We start from the raw sequence: 24,116 nt of genomic DNA, 5'->3' as shown, positions 1-24,116 counted from the left end.
ATGTATATATGTATATATAGATGACCTACAATTTATTAATTTTGGCCATACACCAACTGATAATATAATCCTTCACCAACATAACCTTGCTAAAAAATAAATGGTTAATTATGTAGTCCATATCTAAAAGCATCATAGTAGGCAAATAAAATAAGCACAAGAGAGAGGGTCCCTGTCACCTACATAGTTAAGAAAAAGCATTTGCAGGCTAAGTCTTGCCACAGGCGCATAAGGAACTGAAGAAGGAAAATACAGCTAGATTGACGCGCATGCGTGAACTCCCCGCACGAACGAGCGAGTCGGGGAGATGCTAGAGTTATGTAAACTGTAGGAGTGACATGGAATGAAGGTGAGCCAATAGCTGTGGAGATTAGATTTGTATTGTGGGATAATGAAAGTAAGAGACAGCGGGTTACGCTGCATTATTGTGTCGTCATGCACCTAGCTTATAAAAGCTGGTAACCTCCCCCAACACACATGCCTGCATGTTCCCCTGAAGACGCTGGTTTTCGACTGAAACATGTCGGGAGGCAGGGTGTTTGTTTGTGTGTGATTTTAAGGCTCAATAGAAAGCAGACAGCATTTAAGCAAAAAGGAATAGCTACTTATAGAATCCAAATTTAGCAATATGCGGCCAGCCTGAGAGCTCATAGGTTGGATTTGCTACAAGAGTATCTAATGATCAAACACTGCTGTGTAGAAAGATAAACAGCGAGTGTATACAGACTTGTGAAGGAATCAGTATCCCTAGCTGCCTGCTTTATATCTACTCTAGGTTTTAGTGAACACACAGTGTCTGTGTTATAAGTTACCCAGCAAGTGCTGTTTTGTTAAGTACTAAAAAATAAAAGTGATGTTTTAAACAGCAGCACAAGAAAAAGATGCAATATGGTTGAACGACCAAACGTTTATTTGTCGCGCGACACATGTAGCAGTGTAGTTGTGCCCTATGTCGCACGACACATGTCGTTGTGTAGCACTAGCCTAAAGCTGACCTACAGCATTGAATAAAAATGGCTGGGTTGTTATAGAAACCTGGAGTAAAACTGTGAGTATGTTGAGACTAAGGGCCTGCAAGCTTCAATTGGCTGATAAGGGACATGTGACGGTGTGTATGGCAGTTGGGATATGAAGAGTAAGACTTGCAGGCTTTTATTGGCTAATGCAGGTCATTTTTTGGGAATATCTCAGGAACGGTACTTCTTCAGACCTTTCCGGACACCTAAAGTACCTGTGTTCCAAATTTAGGGAAGATCGGTCCAGTCGTTTGGTTGCGCATAAAGAACAGACAGACGACGGGACAGACAGAAACTCATTGTGTACTGACATGTTATGTCCACAGTATTCTTTCCCAGATAGTAAGTGATATGTGTACCAAGTTTAGTAGAAACTGATCGATGAGTTTTTGAGTTACAGAGAAATATGTGTATAGCAAAAACAGTTGGCGCATGCAAACGCCATGCAGCTGCTGTGTAGGGGCGTATGACCGCACAAGATTTCTTTCCAGGTATCAAGGGATGTGTATACCAAGTTTCGTTGAAATTAATGGTTGCGTTTTTGAGTGATTGTGGAACATGCATACATGCACACACATATATACGTCCTTCTTTATATATATAAATTTAATAATAGAATATTCACATATACCGTAGGTTGTTAATATGTGATTAAAAATAATGGAAGTGGCCCTTTAATTGTAAGTATATGTTGTACAACTAGATTGATAAAGGTTCAAGTGTTTCTAAGTCCTGATCTTTTTTTCTTTTCTGACATTAAATAGGTGGATTACAACACCCTGTACTAAACTGCAATGAAACAATTGTTATAGAATCCTTACCTGAATGTGGCTATCATTTTGAAATGCTCATGATGAAAGTGGAGCCAAGTCAATGGTGCAACCTGACCAAAATTATCATGTAAGAGAATTGCTTATCTTATCTTTTTTTACTTATTCTAAATAAAATTGGTACATACAAAGAATGCTGATGCAATTTTGCATCTTCAGACCTTAGACAAGAAGCAAGAAAAAGACCAGTGTCAGTAATATATGCCATCTGTGTATGGACAACTACGTGCAAAATATAGGGCGTTTCTTTAGGTTCTTTTGTGATGGAAAATGTGTAGAAATGAATCTGAATTTTTGTTTTACAGAGAAATGACTGAAAATGCATCTGTTATCTTCCTTTATAATGACAGACATTTTATAATGGGAATATAAGAAATTGGCTCATTAGACAATGAGTTCATGATCAAATTTGTGGTATAGATCTGGGTTGACAACATAATTTTTTTTATTTTTTTCTGAAAAACGCATTCATAAGTCATAGGCAGACACATTTATGGCTTTTTTTTGATAAACCACAATGACTAATGAATAACATAAGAAGAGATGAGCGAATTGATTCTACATTTGTCAAAAGCAAATCCACAAAACTTTTTTTTTTTTTTGCCCAGAATGGCAACCACCATTTTACAGATCAGAAGACAGAGAATGAGAACTCTCCCACCAAAAAGGGTTAATTTTTTTTGGAGCGGTTTTTAATTTATAAAAATCTGACAGTGCAGTGTGCTGTTAAACAAGTTGGTTGTTGTTACCTCTGGCTACTATCCATTTACCCATAGCCGTATCTGTTGCTGTCACTTTGACATTACTGATGCTCTGACACTGTCTAGGCGATGTAATTAATAATATATTCAAAACTAATTACAAAATGGTTACCGGTGGTAACATGGGAAGAGAGTGTTAATAGTGTCCTTGAAAAAAGGATATGTCCATGCCTAAATAAACCCCAAGTAATGAGCTGACTCTGACATCAGATAGACCTACATAAGAAAGAGTTGCTATTGCTCAAATGGAAACCTTACATAAATCTTGACATAAATTGACCTAAGAATCATGTTTAAAAAGATGAATTGCATCAACAAATAAAGGCCTCATGCACAGGGATGGACAATATGTGGGCACCGGCCATGTGTTCCCTGCATCACGGATGCAGACCCATTTACTTAAATGGGTCTGCAATCCTGAGGTGCAGTGCCTCCGCACTGCAAAAAATTAGAACTTGTTCTATTTTTTACGGTGCGGACGAATCTGGGATGGGGCTTGTGCATTGGAGACTGCAAATTGCCATCCCCAATGCATGGAACGGCCGCAAAAGGGCCGTGTGCAAGAGGCCAAAGTGTGGTAATCCTGAGTGGGTTTGGCATCCAGTATACAAAGTATTAATTTTGAACTTGCAATGGGTGGGGAGTAAATGTGTTACTAGGTATGTCTCCAAACACATGGTAAATGTCTGGGAAATAAAGGCAAGTGCTAAGAATAACTGACAATTACTAGGGGACAGTACTAATAGTATCCAATAAAAAAAAAAAACACCCAAGCAGAGTACATACAAACAAGTATCACAAAAGCCTACCCATAATCAATGAACACCTCAGGAAAACCGCACACTCCAATGCCCGTTTCGGCAAGACCTTTCTCTGGGAGCACAGTTCTCCTTGTAAAATGCACTGTATTTAACTAGATCGTCCACCAATCAAAATGTACAGATGCACTTTAAGTTAGAATTACCTGCCGGTGTGTGGTAGTGTCATGGTGAGCACTTCCAAACGAAAGTGTGCGGTTGCCACGTGATAGTCACACAGTTGCTAACGTCACCCAGTTGCTAGGATGCAGGTGTGCATCGGAAAGAGGAGACACCGCGCCCACAATACGCATCATCAGCAGGAACAAGGGCATGAATCACAGAGAGAACAATCACAACAGATCACCCATATGATTATTATCAAAATGGAATATATAAATAAATAAAAATATAAATATCATAAACGCATATTGGGCTGACAGGATCATATATAGAGCGGACATACATGATTAATGCAAGTAAAGTTAATACAAATAAGGGGAATATGTACAGTATGGATGACCTATTGCAATTTGATGATAATGAGATAATTCATTTAGGTAAAAATAATTGTGTGAAAGTGAAATAACTGTATAACTCAATAATACAAATGTGAATAAGTACATAACCCTATGACAAAGTATATGAACTAGCAGGGCATGCTAGCAAGAAAAGTGGATATACACTTGTGTCATTTAATAAATCACAGTTGATGGTAAAGTGACTAGTGCTGTGCAATATATTGTTTTAATTAGAAAAAAGGGGGGGTGTCCAATTTTATATGTATATAAAGTGCATGGGTAAAGGTATACAGTATATTATAAATGGCACATAGACAATCACCTGAAAAAAGGTGATAACATAAAAAAGTATATATAAAAGGAAATGTAAAAAAATATAAAAAATAGTTAATTGCACAAAATATAAGGTAGACAAAATGTGTGAATGTGTGAAAAAATATTTTTTAAAACAAGATAAAAACGTATTCATAAATCATAGACAGACATGTTTATGGCTTGTTTGGAAAACCACAATGACTAATGAATAATAAAAGAAGAGATGATTGAATAGATTCTACATGAATCAAATTTGTTACACATTTCTCAAAAGATTCAAAGCAATGAAACCCCTTTTTTTGGAGAATTTTGCAGTGTGTTTTTAAACAGGATGTTTGTTACCTCTGGCTGCTATGCATTTACCCATGGCCGTATCTGTTGCTGTCACTTTGACATTACTGTTGATGTCGGCGATGTCTGGTGCAAATATATTCAAAACTAACAAACATAACAATGTATGCAATGGTGCAAACCAGTACCTGGTAGAGTTTAGATTTGTTTTGGCTCTAGTGATGAGCAAATCAATTCATCCATCTGAACAAATTACACTTTTGAATGACTATTCCACAGCGAGCACCGCATGCATGAATTTTATGGTGGCAAGCACAATCCCTGATTCATTTCATAGATTGTTTGCGCTGATGCAGTAACATTGAATGCATGAGATTATCGTGGCTTTGTGGCACATTAGATATTCGTCTGTAGAGGGACCATCCTTCGCAGATGTAAAATTCATTCTAAAGAGCGAATCAATTCATATGCATCAACGGATCTCTGTACAGTATTAATCCAAAGTTTTGTACAAAGTGACTTCGGATTTAGCATCCGAAACTAGATTCACTCAAAACTAATATATATACAGTACAGACCAAAAGTTTGGACACACCTTCTCATTCAAAGAGTTTTCTTTATTTTCATGACTATGAAGGCATCAAAGCTATGAATTAACACATGTGGAATTATATACATAACAAACAAGTGTGAAACAACTGAAAATATGTCATATTCTAGGTTCTTCAAAGTAGCCACCTTTTGCTTTGATTACTGCTTTGCACACTCTTGGCATTCTCTTGATGAGCTTCAAGAGGTAGTCCCCTGAAATGGTCTTCCAACAGTCTTGAAGGAGTTCCGAGAGATGCTTAGCACTTGTTGGCCCTTTTGCCTTCACTCTGCGGTCCAGCTCACCCCAAACCATCTCGATTGGGTTCAGGTCCGGTGACTGTGGAGGCCATGTCATCTGGCGCAGCACCCCATCACTCTCCTTCATGGTCAAATAGCCCTTACTTTCAAAGTTTTCTCAATTTTTCGGCTGACTGATTGACCTTCATTTCTTAAAGTAATGATGGCCACTCGTTTTTCTTTACTTAGCTGCTTTTTTCTTGCCATAATACAAATTCTAACAGTCTATTCAGTAGGACTATCAGCTGTGTATCCACCTGACTTCTCCTCAACGCCACTGATGGTCCCAACCCCATTTATAAGGCAAGAAATCCCACTTAATAAACCTGACAGGGCACACCTGTGAAGTGAAAACCATTTCAGGGGACTACCTCTTGAAGCTCATCAAGAGAATGCCAAGAGTGTGCAAAGCAGTAATCAAAGCAAAAGGTGGCTACTTTGAAGAACCTAGAATATGACATATTTTCAGTTGTTTCACACTTGTTTGTTATGTATATAATTCCACATGGGTTAATTTTATAGTTTTGATGCCTTCAGTGTGAATCTCGAATTTTCATAGTCATGAAAAAAAAGAAAACTCTTTGAATGAGAAGGTGTGTCCAAACTTTTGGTCTGTACTGTATATACACTGCTCAAAAAAATAAAGGGAACACTTAAACAACACAATGTAACTCCAAGTCAATCACACTTCTGTGAAATCAAACTGTCCACTTAGGAAGCAACACTGAGTGACAATCAATTTCACATGCTGTTATGCAAATGGCATAGACAACAGGTGGAAATTATAGGCAATTAGCAAGACACCCCCAATAAAGGAGTGGTTCTGGAGTGGTAACCACAGACCACTTCTCAGTTCCTATGCTTCCTGGCTGATGTTTTGGTCACTTTTGAATGCTGGCGGTGCTTTCACTCTAGTGGTAGCATGAGACGGAGTCTACAACCCACACAAGTGGCTCAGGTAGTGCAGCTTATCCAGGATGGCACATCAATGCGAGCTGTGGCAAGAAGGTTTGCTGTGTCTGTCAGCGTAGTGTCCAGAGCATGTAGGCGCTACCAGGAGACAGGCCAGTACATCAGGAGACGTGGAAAAGGCCGTAGGAGGGCAACAACCCAGCAGCAGGACCGCTACCTCCGCCTTTGTGCAAGGAGGAACAGGAGGAGCACTGCCAGAGCCCTGCAAAATGACCTCCAGCAGGCCACAAATGTGCATGTGCCTGCTCAAACGGTCAGAAACAGACTCCATGAGGGTGATATGAGGGCCGACGTCCACAGGTGGGGGTTGTGCTTACAGCCCAACACCGTGCAGGACATTTGGCATTTGCCAGAGAACACCAAGATTGGCAAATTCGCCACTGGCGCCCTGTGCTCTTCACAGATGAAAGCAGGTTCACACTGAGCACATGTGACAGATGTGACAGAGTCTGGAGACGCTGTGGAGAATGTTCTGCTGCCTGCAACATCCTCCAGCATGACCGGTTTGGCATTGGGTCAGTAATGGTGTGGGGTGGCATTTCTTTGGAGGGACGCACAGCCCTCCATGTGCTCGCCAGAGGTAGCCTGACTGCCATTAGGTACCGAGATGAGATCCTCAGACCCCTTGTGAGACCATATGCTGGTGCGGTTGGCCCTGGGTTCCTCCTAATGCAAGACAATGCTAGACCTCATGTGGCTGGAGTGTGTCAGCAGTTCCTGCAAGACGAAGGCATTGATGATATGGACTGGCCTGCCCGTTCCCCAGACCTGAATCCAATTGAGCACATCTGGGACATCATGTCTCGCTCTATCCACCAACGTCACGTTGCACCACAGACTGTCCAGGAGTTGGCAGATGCTTTAGTCCAGGTCTGGGAGGAGATCCCTCAGGAGACCGTCCGCCACCTCATCAGGAGCATGCACAGGCGTTGTAGGGAGGTCATACAGGCACGTGGAGGCCAAACACACTACTGAGCCTCATTTTGACTTGTTTTAAGGACATTACATCAAAGTTGGATCAGGCTGTAGTGTGTTTTTCCACTTTAATTTTGAGTGTGACTCCAAATCCAGACCTCCATGGGTTAAAAATTTGATTTCCATTTTTTAATTTTTGTGTGATTTTGTTGTCAGCACATTCAACTATGTAAAGAACAAAGTATTTCAGAAGAATTTTTAATTAACTCAGATCTAGGATGTGTTATTTTTGTGTTCCCTTTATTTTTTTGAGCAGTGTATATATATATATATGTTAGCAGTAGGACCCGACTTTGCATGGGTATATTTCATGTATTTCATTTAATGTTTGTGTGTCATTAAAAGATATTGACAGTATTCCCAATAAAATTAACCTGTACAGTACCCCGCTCCTTAACAGTGAACTCCACAGCCCCCCACCATTTAACATTGACTCCCCCCACAGTGCACCGCCTCCTTAAAATGGGACCTCCACAGCAGCCCAACTCCTTAACTTTGACCTTCACAGCAGCTTGCTCTTCGCACCCAGTTATGATAATCTGTTTACAGGTCAATTCAAGGGCGTGTTCATCACACAGTCCCTGTGTTTTTCTCCCTTGATTGGTTTATATAAGCGTTTTATTGTCGATTTATTCTTTATTTGGCTGAGGTTGAGGCATTGCACTTTGTTGCTTATTTAAATAATAATGATTGGGGGTTGATCTTCACACCCAAATTTTCCCCATTATCTGTTGAATTCCTTGATTTGGAAATTTACCAAGGGACCCTCCAATGATATTATTACTCGAACACATTTTAAGAGTGTTGATGTCAACAGCTACATTTAGTACAGCAGTGGACACTTTGCCTCATGGCTAAAGAATGTCTTATATGGACAATTTCAGAGGATCCGCCGTAATTGTTCTCTTGTTGACTCAGATTTCCACCTACAGGCAGCGCTCATTAACCACTTAAGGACCACAGGTTTATACCCCCCTAAAGACCAGGCCCTTTTTCCAAATCGGCACTACACTACTTTCACCGTTTATTGCTCGGTCATGCAACTTACCACCCAAATGAATTTTACCTCCTTTTCTTCTCACTAATAGAGCTTTCATTTGGTGGTATTTCATTGCTGCTGACATTTTTACTTTTTTTGTTATTAATCGAAATTTAACGATTTTTTTGCAAAAAAATGACATTTTTTACTTTCAGTTGTAAAATTTTGCAAAAAAAACGAGATCCATATAGAAATTTTGCTCTAAATTTATAGTTCTACATGTCTTTGATAAAAAAAAAATGTTTGGGTAAAAAAAAAAAATGGTTTGGGTAAAAGTTATAGCGTTTACAAAATATGGTACAAAAATGTGAATTTCCGCTTTTTGAAGCAGCTCTGACTTTCTGAGCACCTGTCATGTTTCCTGAGGCTCTACAATGCCCTGACAGTACAAACACCCCACAAATGACCCCATTTCGGAAAGTACACACCCTAAGGTATTCGCTGATGGGCATAGTGAGTTCATAGAACTTTTTATTTTTTGTCACAAGTTAGCGGAAAATGATGATTTATTTATTTATTTATTTTTTTCTTACAAAGTCTCATATTCCACTAACTTGTGACAAAAAATAAAAACTTCTATGAACTCACTATGCCCGTCACGAAATACCTTGGGGTCTCTTCTTTCCAAAATGGGGTCACTTGTGGGGTAGTTATACTGCCCTGGCATTCTAGGGGCCCAAATGTGTGGTAAGGAGTTTGAAATCAAATTCTGTAAAAAATGACCTGTGAAATCCGAAAGGTGCTCTTTGGAATATGGGCCCCTTTGCCCACCTAGGCTGCAAAAAAGTGTCACACATCTGGTATCTCTGTATTCAGGAGAAGTTGAGGAATGTGTTTTGGGGTGTCTTTTCACATATACCCATGCTGGGTGAGATAAATATCTTGGTCAAATGCCAACTTTGTATAAAAAAATGGGAAAAGTTGTCTTTTGCCAAGATATTTCTCTCACCCAGCATGGGTATATGTAAAATGACACCCCAAAACACATTCCCCACCTTCTCCTGAGTACGGCAATACCAGATGTGTGACACTTTTTTGCAGCCTAGGTGGGCAAAGGGGCCCATATTCCAAAGAGCACCTTTCGGATTTCACAGGTCATTTTTTACAGAATTTGATTTCAAACTCCTTACCACACATTCGGGCCCCCTAGAATGCCAGGGCAGTATAACTACCCCACAAGTGACCCCATTTTGGAAAGAAGACACCCCAAGGTATTCCGTGAGGGGCATGGCAAGTTCCTAGAATTTTTTATTTTTTGTCACAAGTTAGTGGAAAATGATGATTTATTTTTTTTTTTTTTCATACAAAGTCTCATATTCCACTAACTTGTGACAAAAAATAAAAACTTCCATGAACTCACTATGCCCATCAGCGAATACCTTGGGGTCTCTTCTTTCCAAAATGGGGTCACTTGTGGGGTAGTTATACTGCCCTGGCATTCTAGGGGCCCGAATGTGTGGTAAGGAGTTTGAAATCAAATTCTGTAAAAAATGACCTGTGAAATCCGAAAGGTGCTCTTTGGAATATGGGCCCCTTTGCCCACCTAGGCTGCAAAAAAGTGTCACACATCTGGTATCTCTGTATTCAGGAGAAGTTGAGGAATGTGTTTTGGGGTGTCTTTTCACATATACCCATGCTGGGTGAGATAAATATCTTGGTCAAATGCCAACTTTGTATAAAAAAATGGGAAAAGTTGTCTTTTGCCAAGATATTTCTCTCACCCAGCAGGGGTATATGTAAAATGACACCCCAAAACACATTCCCCACCTTCTCCTGAGTACGGGGATACCAGATGTGTGACACTTTTTTGCAGCCTAGGTGGGCAAAGGGGCCCATATTCCAAAGAGCACCTTTCGGATTTCACAGGTCATTTTTTGCAGAATTTGATTTCAAACTCCTTACCACACATTTGGGCCCCTAGAATGCCAGGGCAGTATAACTACCCCACAAGTGACCCCATTTTGGAAAGAAGAGACCCCAAGGTATTCGCTGATGGGCATAGTGAGTTCATGGAAGTTTTTATTTTTTGTCACAAGTTAGTGGAATATGAGACTTTGTATGAAAAAAATAAAAAATAAAAATCAGCATTTTCCACTAACTTGTGACAAAAAATAAAAAATTCTAGTAACTCGCCATGCCCCTCACGGAATACCTTGGGGTGTCTTCTTTCCAAAATGGGGTCACTTGTGGGGTAGTTATACTGCCCTGGCATTTTCCAGGGGCCCTAATTTGTGGTAAGTAGGTAAATGACTTGTGAAATCCTAAAGGTGCTCTTTGGAATATGGGCCCCTTTGCCCACCTAGGCTGCAAAAAAGTGTCACACATGTGGTATCGCCGTATTCAGGAGAAGTTGGGGAATGTGTTTTGGGGTGTCATTTTACATATACCCTTGCTGGGTGAGAGAAATATCTTGGCAAAAGACAACTTTTCCCATTTTTTTATACAAAGTTGGCATTTGACCAAGATATTTCTCTCACCCAGCATGGGTATATGTAAAATGACACCCCAAAACACATTCCCCAACTTCTCCTGAGTACGGCGATACCAGATGTGTGACACTTTTTTGCAGCCTAGATGCGCAAAGGTGCCCAAATTCCTTTTAGGAGGGCATTTTTAGACATTTGGATACCAGACTTCTTCTCACGCTTTGGGGCCCCTAGAATGCCAGGGCAGTATAAATACCCCACATGTGACCCCATTTTGGAAGGAAGACACCCCAAGGTATTCAATGAGGGGCATGGCGAGTTCATAGAAATTAATTTTTTTTGGCACAAGTTAGCGGAAATTGATATTTTTAATTTTTTTCTCACAAAGTCTCCCGTTCCGCTAACTTGGGACAAAAATTTCAATCTTTCATGGACTCAATATGCCCCTCACGGAATACCTTGGGATGTCTTCTTTCCGAAATGGGGTCACATGTGGGGTATTTATACTGCCCTGGCATTCTAGGGGCCCTAAAGCGTGAGAAGAAGTCTGGAATATAAATGTCTAAAAAATTTTACGCATTTGGTTTCCGTGAGGGGTATGGTGAGTTCATGTGAGATTTTATTTTTTGACACAAGTTAGTGGAATATGAGACTTTGTAAGAAAAAAATAATAATAATTCCGCTAACTTGGGCCAAAAAAATGTCTGAATGGAGCCTTACAGGGGGGTGATCAATGACAGGGGGGTGATCAATGACAGGGGGGGTGATCAATGACAGGGGGGTGATCAATGACAGGGGGGTGATCAGGGAGTCTATATGGGGTGATAACCACAGTCATTGATCACGCCCGTGTAAGGCTTCATTCAGACGTCCGTATGCGTTTTGCGGATCCGATCCATCTATCAGTGCATCCGTAAAAATCATGCGGACATCTGAATGGAGCTTTACAGGGGGGTAATCAATGACAGGGGGGTGATCAGGGAGTCTATATGGGGTGATCACCACAATCATTGATCATGCCCCTGTAAGGCTTCATTCAGACGTCTGGATGCGTTTTGCGGATCCGATCCATCTATCAGTGGATCCGTAAAAATCATGCGGACGTCTGAATGGAGCTTTACAGGGGGGTAATCAATGACAGGGGGGTAATCAATGACAGGGGGGTGATCAGGGAGTCTATATGGGGTGATCACCGCAGTCATTGATCACGCCCCTGTAAGGCTTCATTCAGACGTCTGGATGCGTTTTGCGGATCCGATCCATCTATCAGTGGATCCGTAAAAATCATGCGGACGTCTGAATGGAGCTTTACAGGGGGGTAATCAATGACAGGGGAGTAATCAATGACAGGGGGATGATCAGGGAGTCTATATGGGGTGATCAGGGGCTAATAAGGGGTTAATAAGTGACGGGGGGGGTGTAGTGTAGTGTAGTGGTGCTTGGTGGGACTTTACTGAGCTACCTCTGTCCTCTGGTGGTCGATCCAAACAAAGGGGACCACCAGAGGACCAGGTAGCAGGTATATTAGACGCTGTTATCAAAACAGCGTCTAATATACCTGTTAGGGGTTAAAAAAAACACATCTCCAGCCTGCCAGCGAACGATCGCCGCTGGCAGGCTGGAGATCCACTCTCTTACCTTCCGTTCCTGTGAGCGCGCGCGCCTGTGTGCGCGCGTTCACAGGAAATCTCGGCTCACGCGAGATGACGCCTATTGGCGTTAGCGTAGCCTGGCGGAGCCGCCGCAATGACGCCTTTCGGCGTTAGCGTGGCGGTAAGCGGTTAAGAAGCACCCTCTGGGTAAGGGTTTCCCCTGCAGTGAGATCGACATGTAACTCATCCTCCCCACCTGCAGGGGGACCTATAGGATGCTATAAGTGCTGCAGTTCATTGTGTGCCTGCTGTAATAGTATCTTAGATGGCGTTGACACATTCTCCTCAGTTTCTACTGGTGAAGCATTTAACCCCTTCTACCCCAGGCCAGTTTTTGCCCTTCTGCCCAGGCCAGTTTTTGCAAATCGGACATGTGTGGTAATAGCTTTGGAACACTTTTATTTATCCAAGCCATTCTGAGATTCTTCATAATAGTCCTAAATTTTGAGTCAAAATATTTCACCTTTATTTAAGAAAAAATTCAAAATTTACCAAACATTTAGAAAAAATTAGCAGTTTTCAAAATTTCAATTTCTCTGCTTTTAAAACATAAAGTTATACCTCATAAAATATTTATTAATTAGCATTCCCCATATGTCCACTTTATGTTGGCATCATTTTGTAAATGTCATTTTTTTTTTTTTTTAGGATGTTAGAAGGCCTAGAATTTTAGAAACATTCTTAAGACCAGTCCAGGTCTGAAGTCACTTTGTGGGGCTTACATAGTGGAAACCCCACATAAATAACCCCTTTGTAAAAACTAAACACCTTTGTAAAAACTAAGATACTCAAAACTGATTTTACAAACTTTGTTAACCCTTTAGGTGTTCCACAAGAATTAAAGGAAAATGTAGATTAAATTTCTAAATGTCACTGTTTTGGCAGATTTTCCATTTTAATCCATTTATATTTCTTTAGCACATCGAGGGTTAACAGTAAAAAAAAACCTCAATATTTATTACCCTGATTCTATGGTTTACAGAAACACCCCACATGTGGTCGTAAACTGATGTAAGGGAACACGGCAGGGCGCAGAAGGAAAGGTGCGCCATATGGTTTTTGGAAGGCAGATTTTGCTGGACTGGTTTTTAGATGCCGTGTCCCATTTGAAGCCCCCCCAGATGCACCTTACAGTAGAAACTCCAAAAAAGTGACCCCATTTTGGAAAATAGGGGATAAGGTGCCAGTTTTATTGGTACTCTTTTGGGGTACATAGGATTTTTAATATTACGTTTTTTGTGAGGCAAGGTAACCAAAAAATAGCTTTTTTGACACCGTTTTTATTTTTTATTTTTTACAACATTCATCTGACAGTGTAGATCATGTGGTATTTTTATAGAGCAGGTTGTTGAAGACGCAATGATATCAAATATGTCTACATTCTTTGTTTGTTTCAGTTTTACATAATAAAGCATTTTCTAAACAAAAATTATGTTTTTGTGTCTCCATTTTCTGAACGCCATATTTTTATTATTTTTCTGCCGATCATCTTGTGCAGAGTTGATGTTTTTGTTGGTACCATTTATGGGTACATATGATTTTTTTGATCATTCAGTATTACGCTTTATGTGGCAATGTGACCAAAAAATTGGTTGTTTTGGCACAGTTTTTATTTATTTATTTTTACAGCGTTCACCTTAGGGGTTAGGTCATGTGAAATTTTTATAGAGCAGATCGTTATGGACGTGGCAATACTTAACATGTATACTTTTTCTTATTTATTTAAGTTTTACACAATAATATAATTTTTTAAACCAAAAAAATTATGTTTTAGTGTCTCCATAGTCTGAGAGCCATAGCTTTTTTATTTTTTGACCGATTGTCTTAGGTAGGTTCTCATTTTTTGCAGGATGAGATGTCGGTTTGATTGGTACTATTTTGGGGGGCATACGCCTTTTTGAACGCTTAGTGTTGCAATTTTTGTGATGTAGGGAGATAAAAAAAATGGCTTTTTTGGCACTGTTTTAATTTTTTTTTTTACGGTGTTCATCTGAGGGGTTAGGTCATGTGATATTTTTGTAGAGAAGGTTGTTATGGATGCGGCAATACCTAATATGTATACTTTTTTTAAATTTATTTTACTTTAACACAATAATAGCATATTTGAAACTAAAAAATGATGTTTTAGTGTCTCTATTTTCTGTAAGCTATATATTTTTTTTTTTGCGATTTTCTTATATAGGGTCTAATTTTTTGTGGGATGAGGTGATGGTTTTATTGGTACCATTTTGTGGGACATACGCCTTTTTTATCACTTGGTGTTGCACTTTTTGTGATGTAAGGTGACAAAAATGGCTTTTTTTGACACAGTTATTTATTTTTTATGGTGTTTATTGGACAGGGTGGATCATGTGATATATTTATAGAGCCGGTCGTTACGGACGCGGCAATACCTAATATGTGTGTTTTTTCTTATTTTATTTTTTTTAATGAAAAAATCTGTGGAAAGAGGCATTTTTTTTTTTTACTTGAAACTATTTTTTTATTAAAAACACATTTTTTTTAAACTTTTTTTTTAAACTTTATTTCTGTCCTACTCTGGGACTTCAACTTTTGCAATGCATTACAATACACAGAGTAATACACTAACAGGTTGCCTAGAAGACCTAGCCTGAGGCTGGATCTTCTGGGCACCTGTGAAAGGCAGGTCCCGATGCTGTGCAAGCAAGGCATTGGGCAGCCTCTGCATGGCATCGGGCTGCCTTTTCACCCATCGGGTCCCAGCCACAGCAGTGCGGGGACCCGATGGGCTCCCTCACCCGCAGCAAACCCCTTCTATGTCGCGGTCAGCGCCTATGAGAACCAGGCTGAATAAACACCGCTATAATATTAGAAAGGGCCTGTTCACACACAGCGTGTCCTGACACTTTTCTCAGGTAACATAGTAACATAGTAACATAGTACATAAGGCCGAAAAAAGACATTTGTCCATCCAGTTCGGCCTGTTATCCTGCAAGTTGATCCAGAGGAAGGCAAAAAAACCCTGTGAGGTAGAAGCCAATTTTCCTCACTTTAGGGGAATAAAAAATTCCTTCCCGACTCCAATCAGGCAATCAGAATAACTCCCTGGATCAACGACCCCTCTCTGGTGCATAGTAATGATCCAGAGTACCTGCGTTTAATTATTCTTGAACATATCCCCGAATAAACTCCATCTAGATTCAAAAGATTGGTGAACAGAGAATTCTTCTGGATATTTCAGTTAAATACTTTGTTTCCTAGTGGTCTGAATGAGATTATTGAACTAATAAAGAAGTAATTTGAAAACTGATAAAATTATAAAAAAATTTATTTATTTATTTATTTTTAATATTATTTAATTTTTATTTTTTTGGGGGGTGGAGGGGTTATACATGTGTCATAAATTCACTCGGTGATCCATAAGATTCACCTTTCTGATGGTATATCCTTGAATGGCAAATTATGCACGTTGCACTTTAAGTTGCACTTTAGGTGAACATCCATTATATGGGTGTACATTACTATTGTTTACACATTAATAGATCTATTATTGAAGAGAATGTATATATGCACAGATGTACAGGCGCATCTCATGCACGTGTATATTTGTGGATATTTGGATACACACAAATCATATATCTGCATTCACATGAAGCCACATTTGGATATTCACATGAATTAAAATATATTAAATTATGGTCTGATTATGTTTTGATTATTTTGGATCATGCTTTTTCTTTAAAAATTATTATTGTTATTAATCTGAATCCACTCCATGTATTCTGGATGTCTTTGTATTTTGATTTGCCTGATTGCCGTCTGCTGTGCTTAGCCCTATTTAAATGTATGTATTTTCTTCTGACCTTACAGCCTAATAAAGGTGGCAGCCTGCCACTGAAACGCGTAGCTAGCCTTTTATTTATAGTGTTTTATGTATGTTTTTAATAAATAACTATCATAGATAGCAGAGCAGCATGCTTTTGTTTTTCTTTTAATGCTTCTTGTTGAGCGAACATGTTCCTATGTTTATTCCGGCCTCCATCTGGAGGATCCTAGCGAACAAGCCTGACCTATCCTCTCTACAGGAGAGACCACGCCATTTCCTAGTGTTGTGCCTGGATTTGCACAACATTATTTGGTAAGGTATTCTCACCTTGAGTCTGTAATGGTGCAGAACCCCAAACCAGACAAAGTTTAAACAATGGTGGATTTATTAAATGATGGCAGTACAGTCCAGACCAGAATTCATATACAGGTAATCAATCCAAATAATAACTTGTGCAGGAAAACTCACAAGGGACAGTCAGACCAGGCCAAAGTTCATATGCACAGAAATAGTCAGTGTAACGTCGTACCTAGGAACGAGACATTTCTAGGGTCCGATCAGAGGTCCAACAAGAGACAAACGGTTCCGTATAGAAGTTTCCCACAGGCAGCCTCCAGCGATGAATTGAGGAAGTCAGAGGTCATGCACAGGTAGCATGGAAGAATGTGAACAGCAACATACACCCGGGTTGTCAAAACAACAGTGGGCACTGATCAGCCAGGGAGATCACCTCTTAAACACCTGCTAGCCAATCACAGAGTGCCCTGTGTCTATTCCTCATAGGCCATAGGATTATTCTAATCCCTGACACTTGTGTGGCCTTAGCTGGTCATTGATCACTTAACCCATGCCTGCCCTCTAATCTACTACAGTTTATGCATTCCCCGTCAGCGGCCGGCGTAGCGAATAAGATGCGCGTACGTTCGGCCGCGTAACCCTTTGCAAACCTCCTCTTAAGCGTGCACGCGGACGCTCAAGCAGTCCAGCATGGATACGCGATCGTGTCGGCACGGACGCCGAAACCGCGTCCACCCGCAAAGGAGTCAGAACCGAACATTTCGTAGGCACATGTGTGACCTGTCCCGCTACTCCAATGGGGTCCCCCACAGGCCGAGCCCCACGAGAATTCCTGGAAGCCCCAGTGGACCGCGAAACAGGAGAATGTCTTACATTACCCCCCCTCGAGGCGGCAGCTCAGAAGACTCCAAACGAGCTTTCCCTAGATTCTCACGTTGGAAAGCTGCCACTGATTAATCCGCATGAACCTGGCGGGCAGGTAACCAACATCTCTACTCTGGACCAAATCCTTTGCAGTCCACTAAATACTGGAGGGACCTCTGGACAAAACGGGAGTCCAAAATCTTATTAACCTCGAATTCAGGCTCCCCTTGAACCTCCAACGGAGATGGAGTTTGAATGAAGGGAGCTGACTCGGCTGCCGATTTGAGCAGTGAAATATGAAAGGTGTTCACTCTTCGAATAGATGGAGGAAGAGCAACCTTGTAAGTCAACCAATTGATCTTCTGTGTCACCGGATATGGACCAATGAATCTAGGCCCCAGTTTGGCAGACGGTTGGCACAGGGGAATGTTCCAGGTGGAGACCCACACTGGATCTCCTGCCTTAAATTCTTGCTCCGCAGTACGATGACGATCAGCAAATCTTTTCTGTTGCGCAACCGCACTACAAAGATTCCGTCACGCCAACAACCAAATGGGCCGGCACTCGCTGATATCAATGCAATGTTCTTTTATTGTTTCACATGGAGGAACAATAATAGATGACTCCACTGACCCACTGGTGGCGGACCAATGATTCCAGGATAGGCAACCCATTTGGTTGTTCGACAAATCGATCAGTCGGCACTCTGTAATATTAATTGGCGGTGCACGTGTCCAGGGCCGGCGTCCCACACGTATCCATATAGAAAGGACCGGCACTCGCTGATATAAATGCAATGTTCTTTTATTGTTTCACATGGAGGAACAATAATAGATCAGTTGACGTGTTTCGACTCTACATGAGTCTTTGTCAAACCAGAGTCTTTGTCACTGGTTTGACAAAGACTCATGTAGAGTTAAAACGCATCACCTGATCTATTATTGTTCCTCCATGTGAAACAATAAAATAACATTGCGTTTATATCAGCGAGTGACGGTCCTTTCTATATTGATACGAGTGGGACGCCGGCCCTGGACACGTGCACCGCCAATTAATATTACGGAGTGCCGACTGATCGATTTGTCGAACAACCAAATGGGTTGCCTATCCTGGAATCATTGGTCCGCCACCAGTGAGTCAGTGGAGTCCCCTACCAGAGAGGAGAGTCTTGGATTCCTGCCCACCATGCATCTGAATGGAGACATCTTGGTAGAGGCATGTTCGGAGTTGTTATAAGCCACCTCCGCAAAGGGGAAGTGAGCTGCCCAATCCTCCTGGCAGTCTGACACGAAACACCGGAGATATTGTTCCAGAGTCTGGTTCGTTCTCTCTGTCTGCCCGTTGGTCTCTGGGTGAAAGCCAGATGAAAATGACAGCCTAATCCCCAACCGAGAGCAGAAAGAACGCCAAAACGGGAGATAAACTGGACTCCTCTATCTGAAACAATATCCTCCGGCGCCCCCTGGTAATCGGAAGACATGTTTGACAAACAGATCTGCCAGCTCTCCAGCCGATGGCAATCCGGGGAGTGGTATAAAATGGGCCATCTTACTAAAACGGTCCACCACTACCCAAATTACTGTACAACGGGAAGACCTAGGCAGATCTGTTATGAAGTCCATGGACACGTGGGTCCATGGGGCCGAAGGAATAGGCAGCGGAAGCAAAGTACCAGAGGGAGCAGACCGAGCCGGTTTACATCGAGCACAAATACTACATGCCTGAACGTAGGCTTTGATATAAAAAAAATCTTAGGCCACCAGACATGACGTTTACAAAGGGACATGGTCTATTTTATCCCGAGATGCCCGGCTGACTTAGAATCATGTAACTGTTGTATGACTCTGAGTCTGAAGTTCAATTTAAGCTGAAACATTACATCACTAAATAAATGATCCAAATCAGTTCATCTTGGGCAATTGATCATGTGTGCTGCCTTCCTTCTTCAAGTGAGCATAGCCACGTAATTATCAAGTCAACCTTATCTGCCTTGGTATGACCACACTGTGCGGTCATGTTGTGGTTGCAACTCCGCCACGCTGTGGTTGTGTGCTGAGTGACAATACAGGCCACAGCAGGTCCAATTAAACTAAGGAGAACCACAACCAGTATTGTGGGTAATAAGCGGCCATTAACAACACAGACTGACTAAACAGTGCAGTCCTCATTAGATTATTAGGGCCTGTATGGCTGTGCAGTACCTGGCCGCAGCATGGCTGCATTGCAACCGCAACAAAACCGCACCATGTGGTCATACCTTTACACCTTGCACAGATAGGAATAATTTCTAATTTTAAGGACAATGGTCAGCGATAGATTTAGCGTGCGACACATGTTGCATTATAGTTGTGCCATATGTGTCGTGCGACACATGTCGTTGTGTAGCCCTAGCCTAAGACCTTGAAGGTCCTACAGCAACTCTTGCTGAAAGCACCATTACTGTGTGTTTGTGTGGTGGTGGGGGGGCACAAAGGGTGGGATTAGAGCTATGGCTGATTGTAAAAAACAAGTTGCGACAGCACACTATATGCCACTGGTGTTGCCCCTTCTTGTAACTACATGTTACCCTGGTGTATATTGTAAATTGTGAATTAACATAATTCGTACCATTTTATGAACCTTCGGAAATATTGCAATATAGCTAGCATTAAAGATAAAAAAAAAGATAGCAAATTTCCCTAAATCTTGTTTCTAATATTTTCTTATTGATTCCATTTTTCTTAATGTTTCCAATATTTTCTTAATGACCTATTGTTTAGATCATGTTCTTATGTTACACATATTTTTTTTTTTTATATTTGGTGATTTTTAAAAAAACATTTTTCCATGTTATTATATATATACAGTTGCAAGAAAAAGTATGTGAACCCTTTGGAATGATATTGATTTCTGCACAAATTGGTCATAAAATGTGATCTGATCTTCATCTAAGTCATAACAATAGACAATCACAGTCTGCCTAAACTTATAACACACAAAGAATTAAATGTTACCATGTTTTTATTGAACACACCATGTAAACATTCACAGTGCAGGTGGAAAAAGTATGTGAACCCTTGGATTTAATAACTGGTTGAACCTCCTTGGGAAGCAATAACTTCAACCAAACGTTTCCTGTAGTTGCAGATCAGACATGCACAACGGTCAGGAGTAATTCTTGACCATTCCTCTTTACAGAACTGTTTCAGTTCAGCAATATTCTTGGGATGTCTGGTGTGAATCGCTTTCTTGAGGTCATGCCACAGCATCTCAATCGGGTTGAGGTGAGGACTCTGACTGGGCCACTCCAGAAGGTGTATTTTCTTCTGTTTAAGCCATTCTGTTGTTGATTTACTTCTATGCTTTGGGTCGTTGTCCTGTTGCAACACCCATCTTCTGTTAAGCTTCAGCTGGTGGACAGATGGCCTTAAGTTCTCCTGCAAAATGTCTTGATAAACTTGGGAATTCATTTTTCTTTCGATGATAGAAATCCGTCCAGGCCCTGATGCAGCAAAACAGCCCCAAACCATGATGCCGCCACCACCATACTTCACAGTTGGGATGAGGTTTTGATGTTGGTGTGCTGTGCCTCTTTTTCTCCACACATAGTGTTGTGTGTTTCTTCCAAGCAACTCAACTTTGGTTTAATCTGTTTACAGAATATTTTGCCAGTACTGCTGTGGAACATCCAGGTGCTCTTGTGCAAACTGTAAACGTGCAGCAATGTTTTTTTGGGACAGCAGTGGCTTCCTCTTTGGTATCCTCCCATGAAATCCATTCTTGTTTAGTGTTTTACGTAGCGTAGATTCGCTAACAGGGATGTTAGCACATGCCAGAAACTTTTGTAAGTCTTTAGCTGACACTCTAGGATTATTTTTCACCTCATTGAGCAGTCTGCGCTGTGCTCTTGCAGTCATCTTTACAGGACGGCCACTCCTAGGGAGAGTAGCAGCAGTGCTGAACTTTCTCCATTTATAGACAATTTGTCTTACTGTGGACTGATGAACAGCAAGGCTTTTGGAAATACTTTTATAACCCTTTCCAGCTTTATGCAAGTCAATAATTCTTAATCGTAGGTCTTCTGAGAGCTCTTTTGTGCGAGGCATCATTCACATCAGGCAATGCTTCTTGTGAAAAGCGAACCCATAACTGGTGTGTGTTTTTTATAGGGCAGGACAGCTGTAACCAACACCTCCAATCTCATCTCATTGATTGGACTCCAGTTGGCTGACACCTCACTCCAATTAGCTCTTGAAGATGTCATTAGTTTAGGGGTTCACATACTTTTCCCACCTGCACTGTGAATGTTTACATGGTGTGTTCAATAAAAACATGGTGACATTTAATTCTTTGTGTGTTATTAGTTTAAGCAGACTGTGATTGTCTATTGTTGTGACTTAGATGAAGATCAGATCACATTTTATGACCAATTTGTGCAGAAATCCATATTATTCCAAAGGGTTCACATACTTTTTCTTGCAACTGTATATTTAATAAAAATTTATACACTCACCTAAAGAATTATTAGGAACACCTGTTCTATTTCTCATTAATGCAATTATCTAGTCAACCAATCACATGGCAGTTGCTTCGATGCATTTAGGGGGGTGGTCATGGTCAAGACAATCTTCTGAACTCCAAACTGAATGTCAGAATGGGAAAGAAAGGTGATTTAAGCAATTTTGAGCGTGGCATGGTTGTTGGTGCCAGACGGGCCGGTCTGAGTATTTCACAATCTGCTCAGTTACTGGGATTTTCACGCACAACCATTTCTAGGGTTTACAAAGAATGGTGTGAAAATGGAAAAACATCCAGTATGCGGCAGTCCTGTGGGCAAAAATGCCTTGTGGATGCTAGAGGTCAGAGGAGAATGGGCCGACTGATTCAAGCTGATAGAAGAGCAACGTTGACTGAAATAACCACTCGTTACAACCGAGGTCTGCAGCAAAGCATTTGTGAAGCCACAACACGCACAACCTTGAGGCGGATGGGCTACAACAGCAGAAGACCCCACCGGGTACCACTCATCTCCACTACAAATAGGAAAAAGAGGCTACAAATTTCACGAGCTCACCAAAATTGGACTGTTGAAGACTGGAAAAATGTTGCCTGGTCTGATGAGTCTTGATTTCTGTTGAGACATTCAAATGGTAGAGTCCGAATTTGGCGTCAAGAGAATGAGAACATGTATCCATCCTCTGATGGCTACTTCCAGCAGGATAATGCACCATGTCACAAAGCTCGAATCATTTCAAATTGGTTTCTTGAACATGACAATGAGTTCACTGTACTAAAATGGCCCCCACAGTCACCAGATCTCAACCCAATAGAGCATCTTTGGGATGTGGTGGAACAGGAGCTTCGTGCCCTGGATGTGCATCCCTCAAATCTCCATCAACTGCAGGATGCTATCCTATTAATATGGGCCAACATTTCTAAAGAATGCTATCAGCACCTTGTTGAATCAATGCCACGTAGAATTAAGGCAGTTCTGAAGGCAAAAGGGGGTCCAACACCGTATTAGTATGGTGTTCCTAATAATTCTTTAGGTGAGTGCATATTCCTGCAGTTTTCACATTGGCCACTTAGTCTAATAATAGGCCATGATTTCTGGTTCTGTACAGGCAACTTTTCAGTAGCTATTATAGTTATTACCACAGGCAGAATTACAAGTAACACCTCTGTGTAGATAACACAGGATCCAGAATTCACAATAGGTAATAGTATACCAGCTCCCTCCTGACCACTGCACAGGTCACAGAGCATGGCTGGTCAAATCTATGGGGTCCCCCCCTGTCCATTGTATCTATGGCCCATGTAGCTGTTTGCAAAAGACAGAAAGTCTTAACATATTTTAGACCTAGTTGATAAAAAAAAATGGCTGCACAACTTTACACATACAAACAATAGAGCTGAGAAATGGGGATCATCCTAAATTAAAGTGGTATTATACCTACTATAAATGGAAAAATGGAAGTTCTTAGCGCACATTTTTGATCAAACGTGTGTCGGGCCCATCTACCAGGCGTCAAGGTGGCTTCGGCAGACGGGTACCTAACACCTCTCTTGGACTTACCTAAGCCTACAATTTCAGGGCAGTGTAGGAACCAGCTTCATTTGTACTCTGCTCATAATCCCCAGGCAGATGGACGTTGCTCAGTCTAAAGTTTGATCAAAAATGTGTGCTAAAAGCTTCCATTTTTCCATTTATAGTAGGTATAATACCACTTTAATTTAGAATGATCCCCATTTCTCAGCTCAATTGTTTGTATGTGTAAAGTTGTGCAGCCATTTTTTTATCAACCATGTTTGCTTGATGGATATGCACCTGTGACTATGTATATGAATGTGCTAGTCAAAATTTTCTTGTAGCGATATTTTAGAATTTCAAGATTACCGTATTTTTTTCCACCCTAGACTGACTTTTTTCCACCCTTAATGGGGGAAAAATGTTAGTGCGTCTTATGTGGTGAGCACGGGAGCAGGCAGCTGAGGGGCGGAGCAGGCTTTCCTGCCACAGATGCCTGCTCCTGTGCACAAGGTATGAGGGCTGATGAGAGGCTGGGGGCTGATGAGAGGCTGCAGGGCTGATGAAAGGCTAGGGGTTGATAAGAGGCTAGGGGGCTGATAAGAGGCTAGGGGGCTGATAAGAGGCTGGGGGCTGATGAGAGGCTGCAGGGCTGATGAAAGGCTAGCGGTTGATAAG

The 24,116-nt window shown here is 41.2% G+C and overlaps 1 protein-coding gene across 1 annotated transcript in view; it reads left to right on the top strand.

The window, feature by feature from the left end:
- The window catches only part of RAMP3 (receptor activity modifying protein 3), a 578,022-nt gene that overhangs the window by 359,165 nt on the left and 194,741 nt on the right, over positions 1 to 24,116 (top strand). The window contains exon 2 of the mRNA XM_040432529.1: positions 1,781 to 1,916. Coding sequence (XP_040288463.1) covers positions 1,781 to 1,916 — 136 coding nt within the window. The remainder of the gene's footprint in view (positions 1 to 1,780; positions 1,917 to 24,116) is intronic.

This window comes from Bufo bufo, chromosome 5 (genome assembly GCF_905171765.1).
Source record: "Bufo bufo chromosome 5, aBufBuf1.1, whole genome shotgun sequence".
Taxonomy (NCBI): Eukaryota; Metazoa; Chordata; class Amphibia; order Anura; family Bufonidae; genus Bufo; species Bufo bufo.
This window is presented reverse-complemented; position numbering and strand designations above follow the sequence as displayed.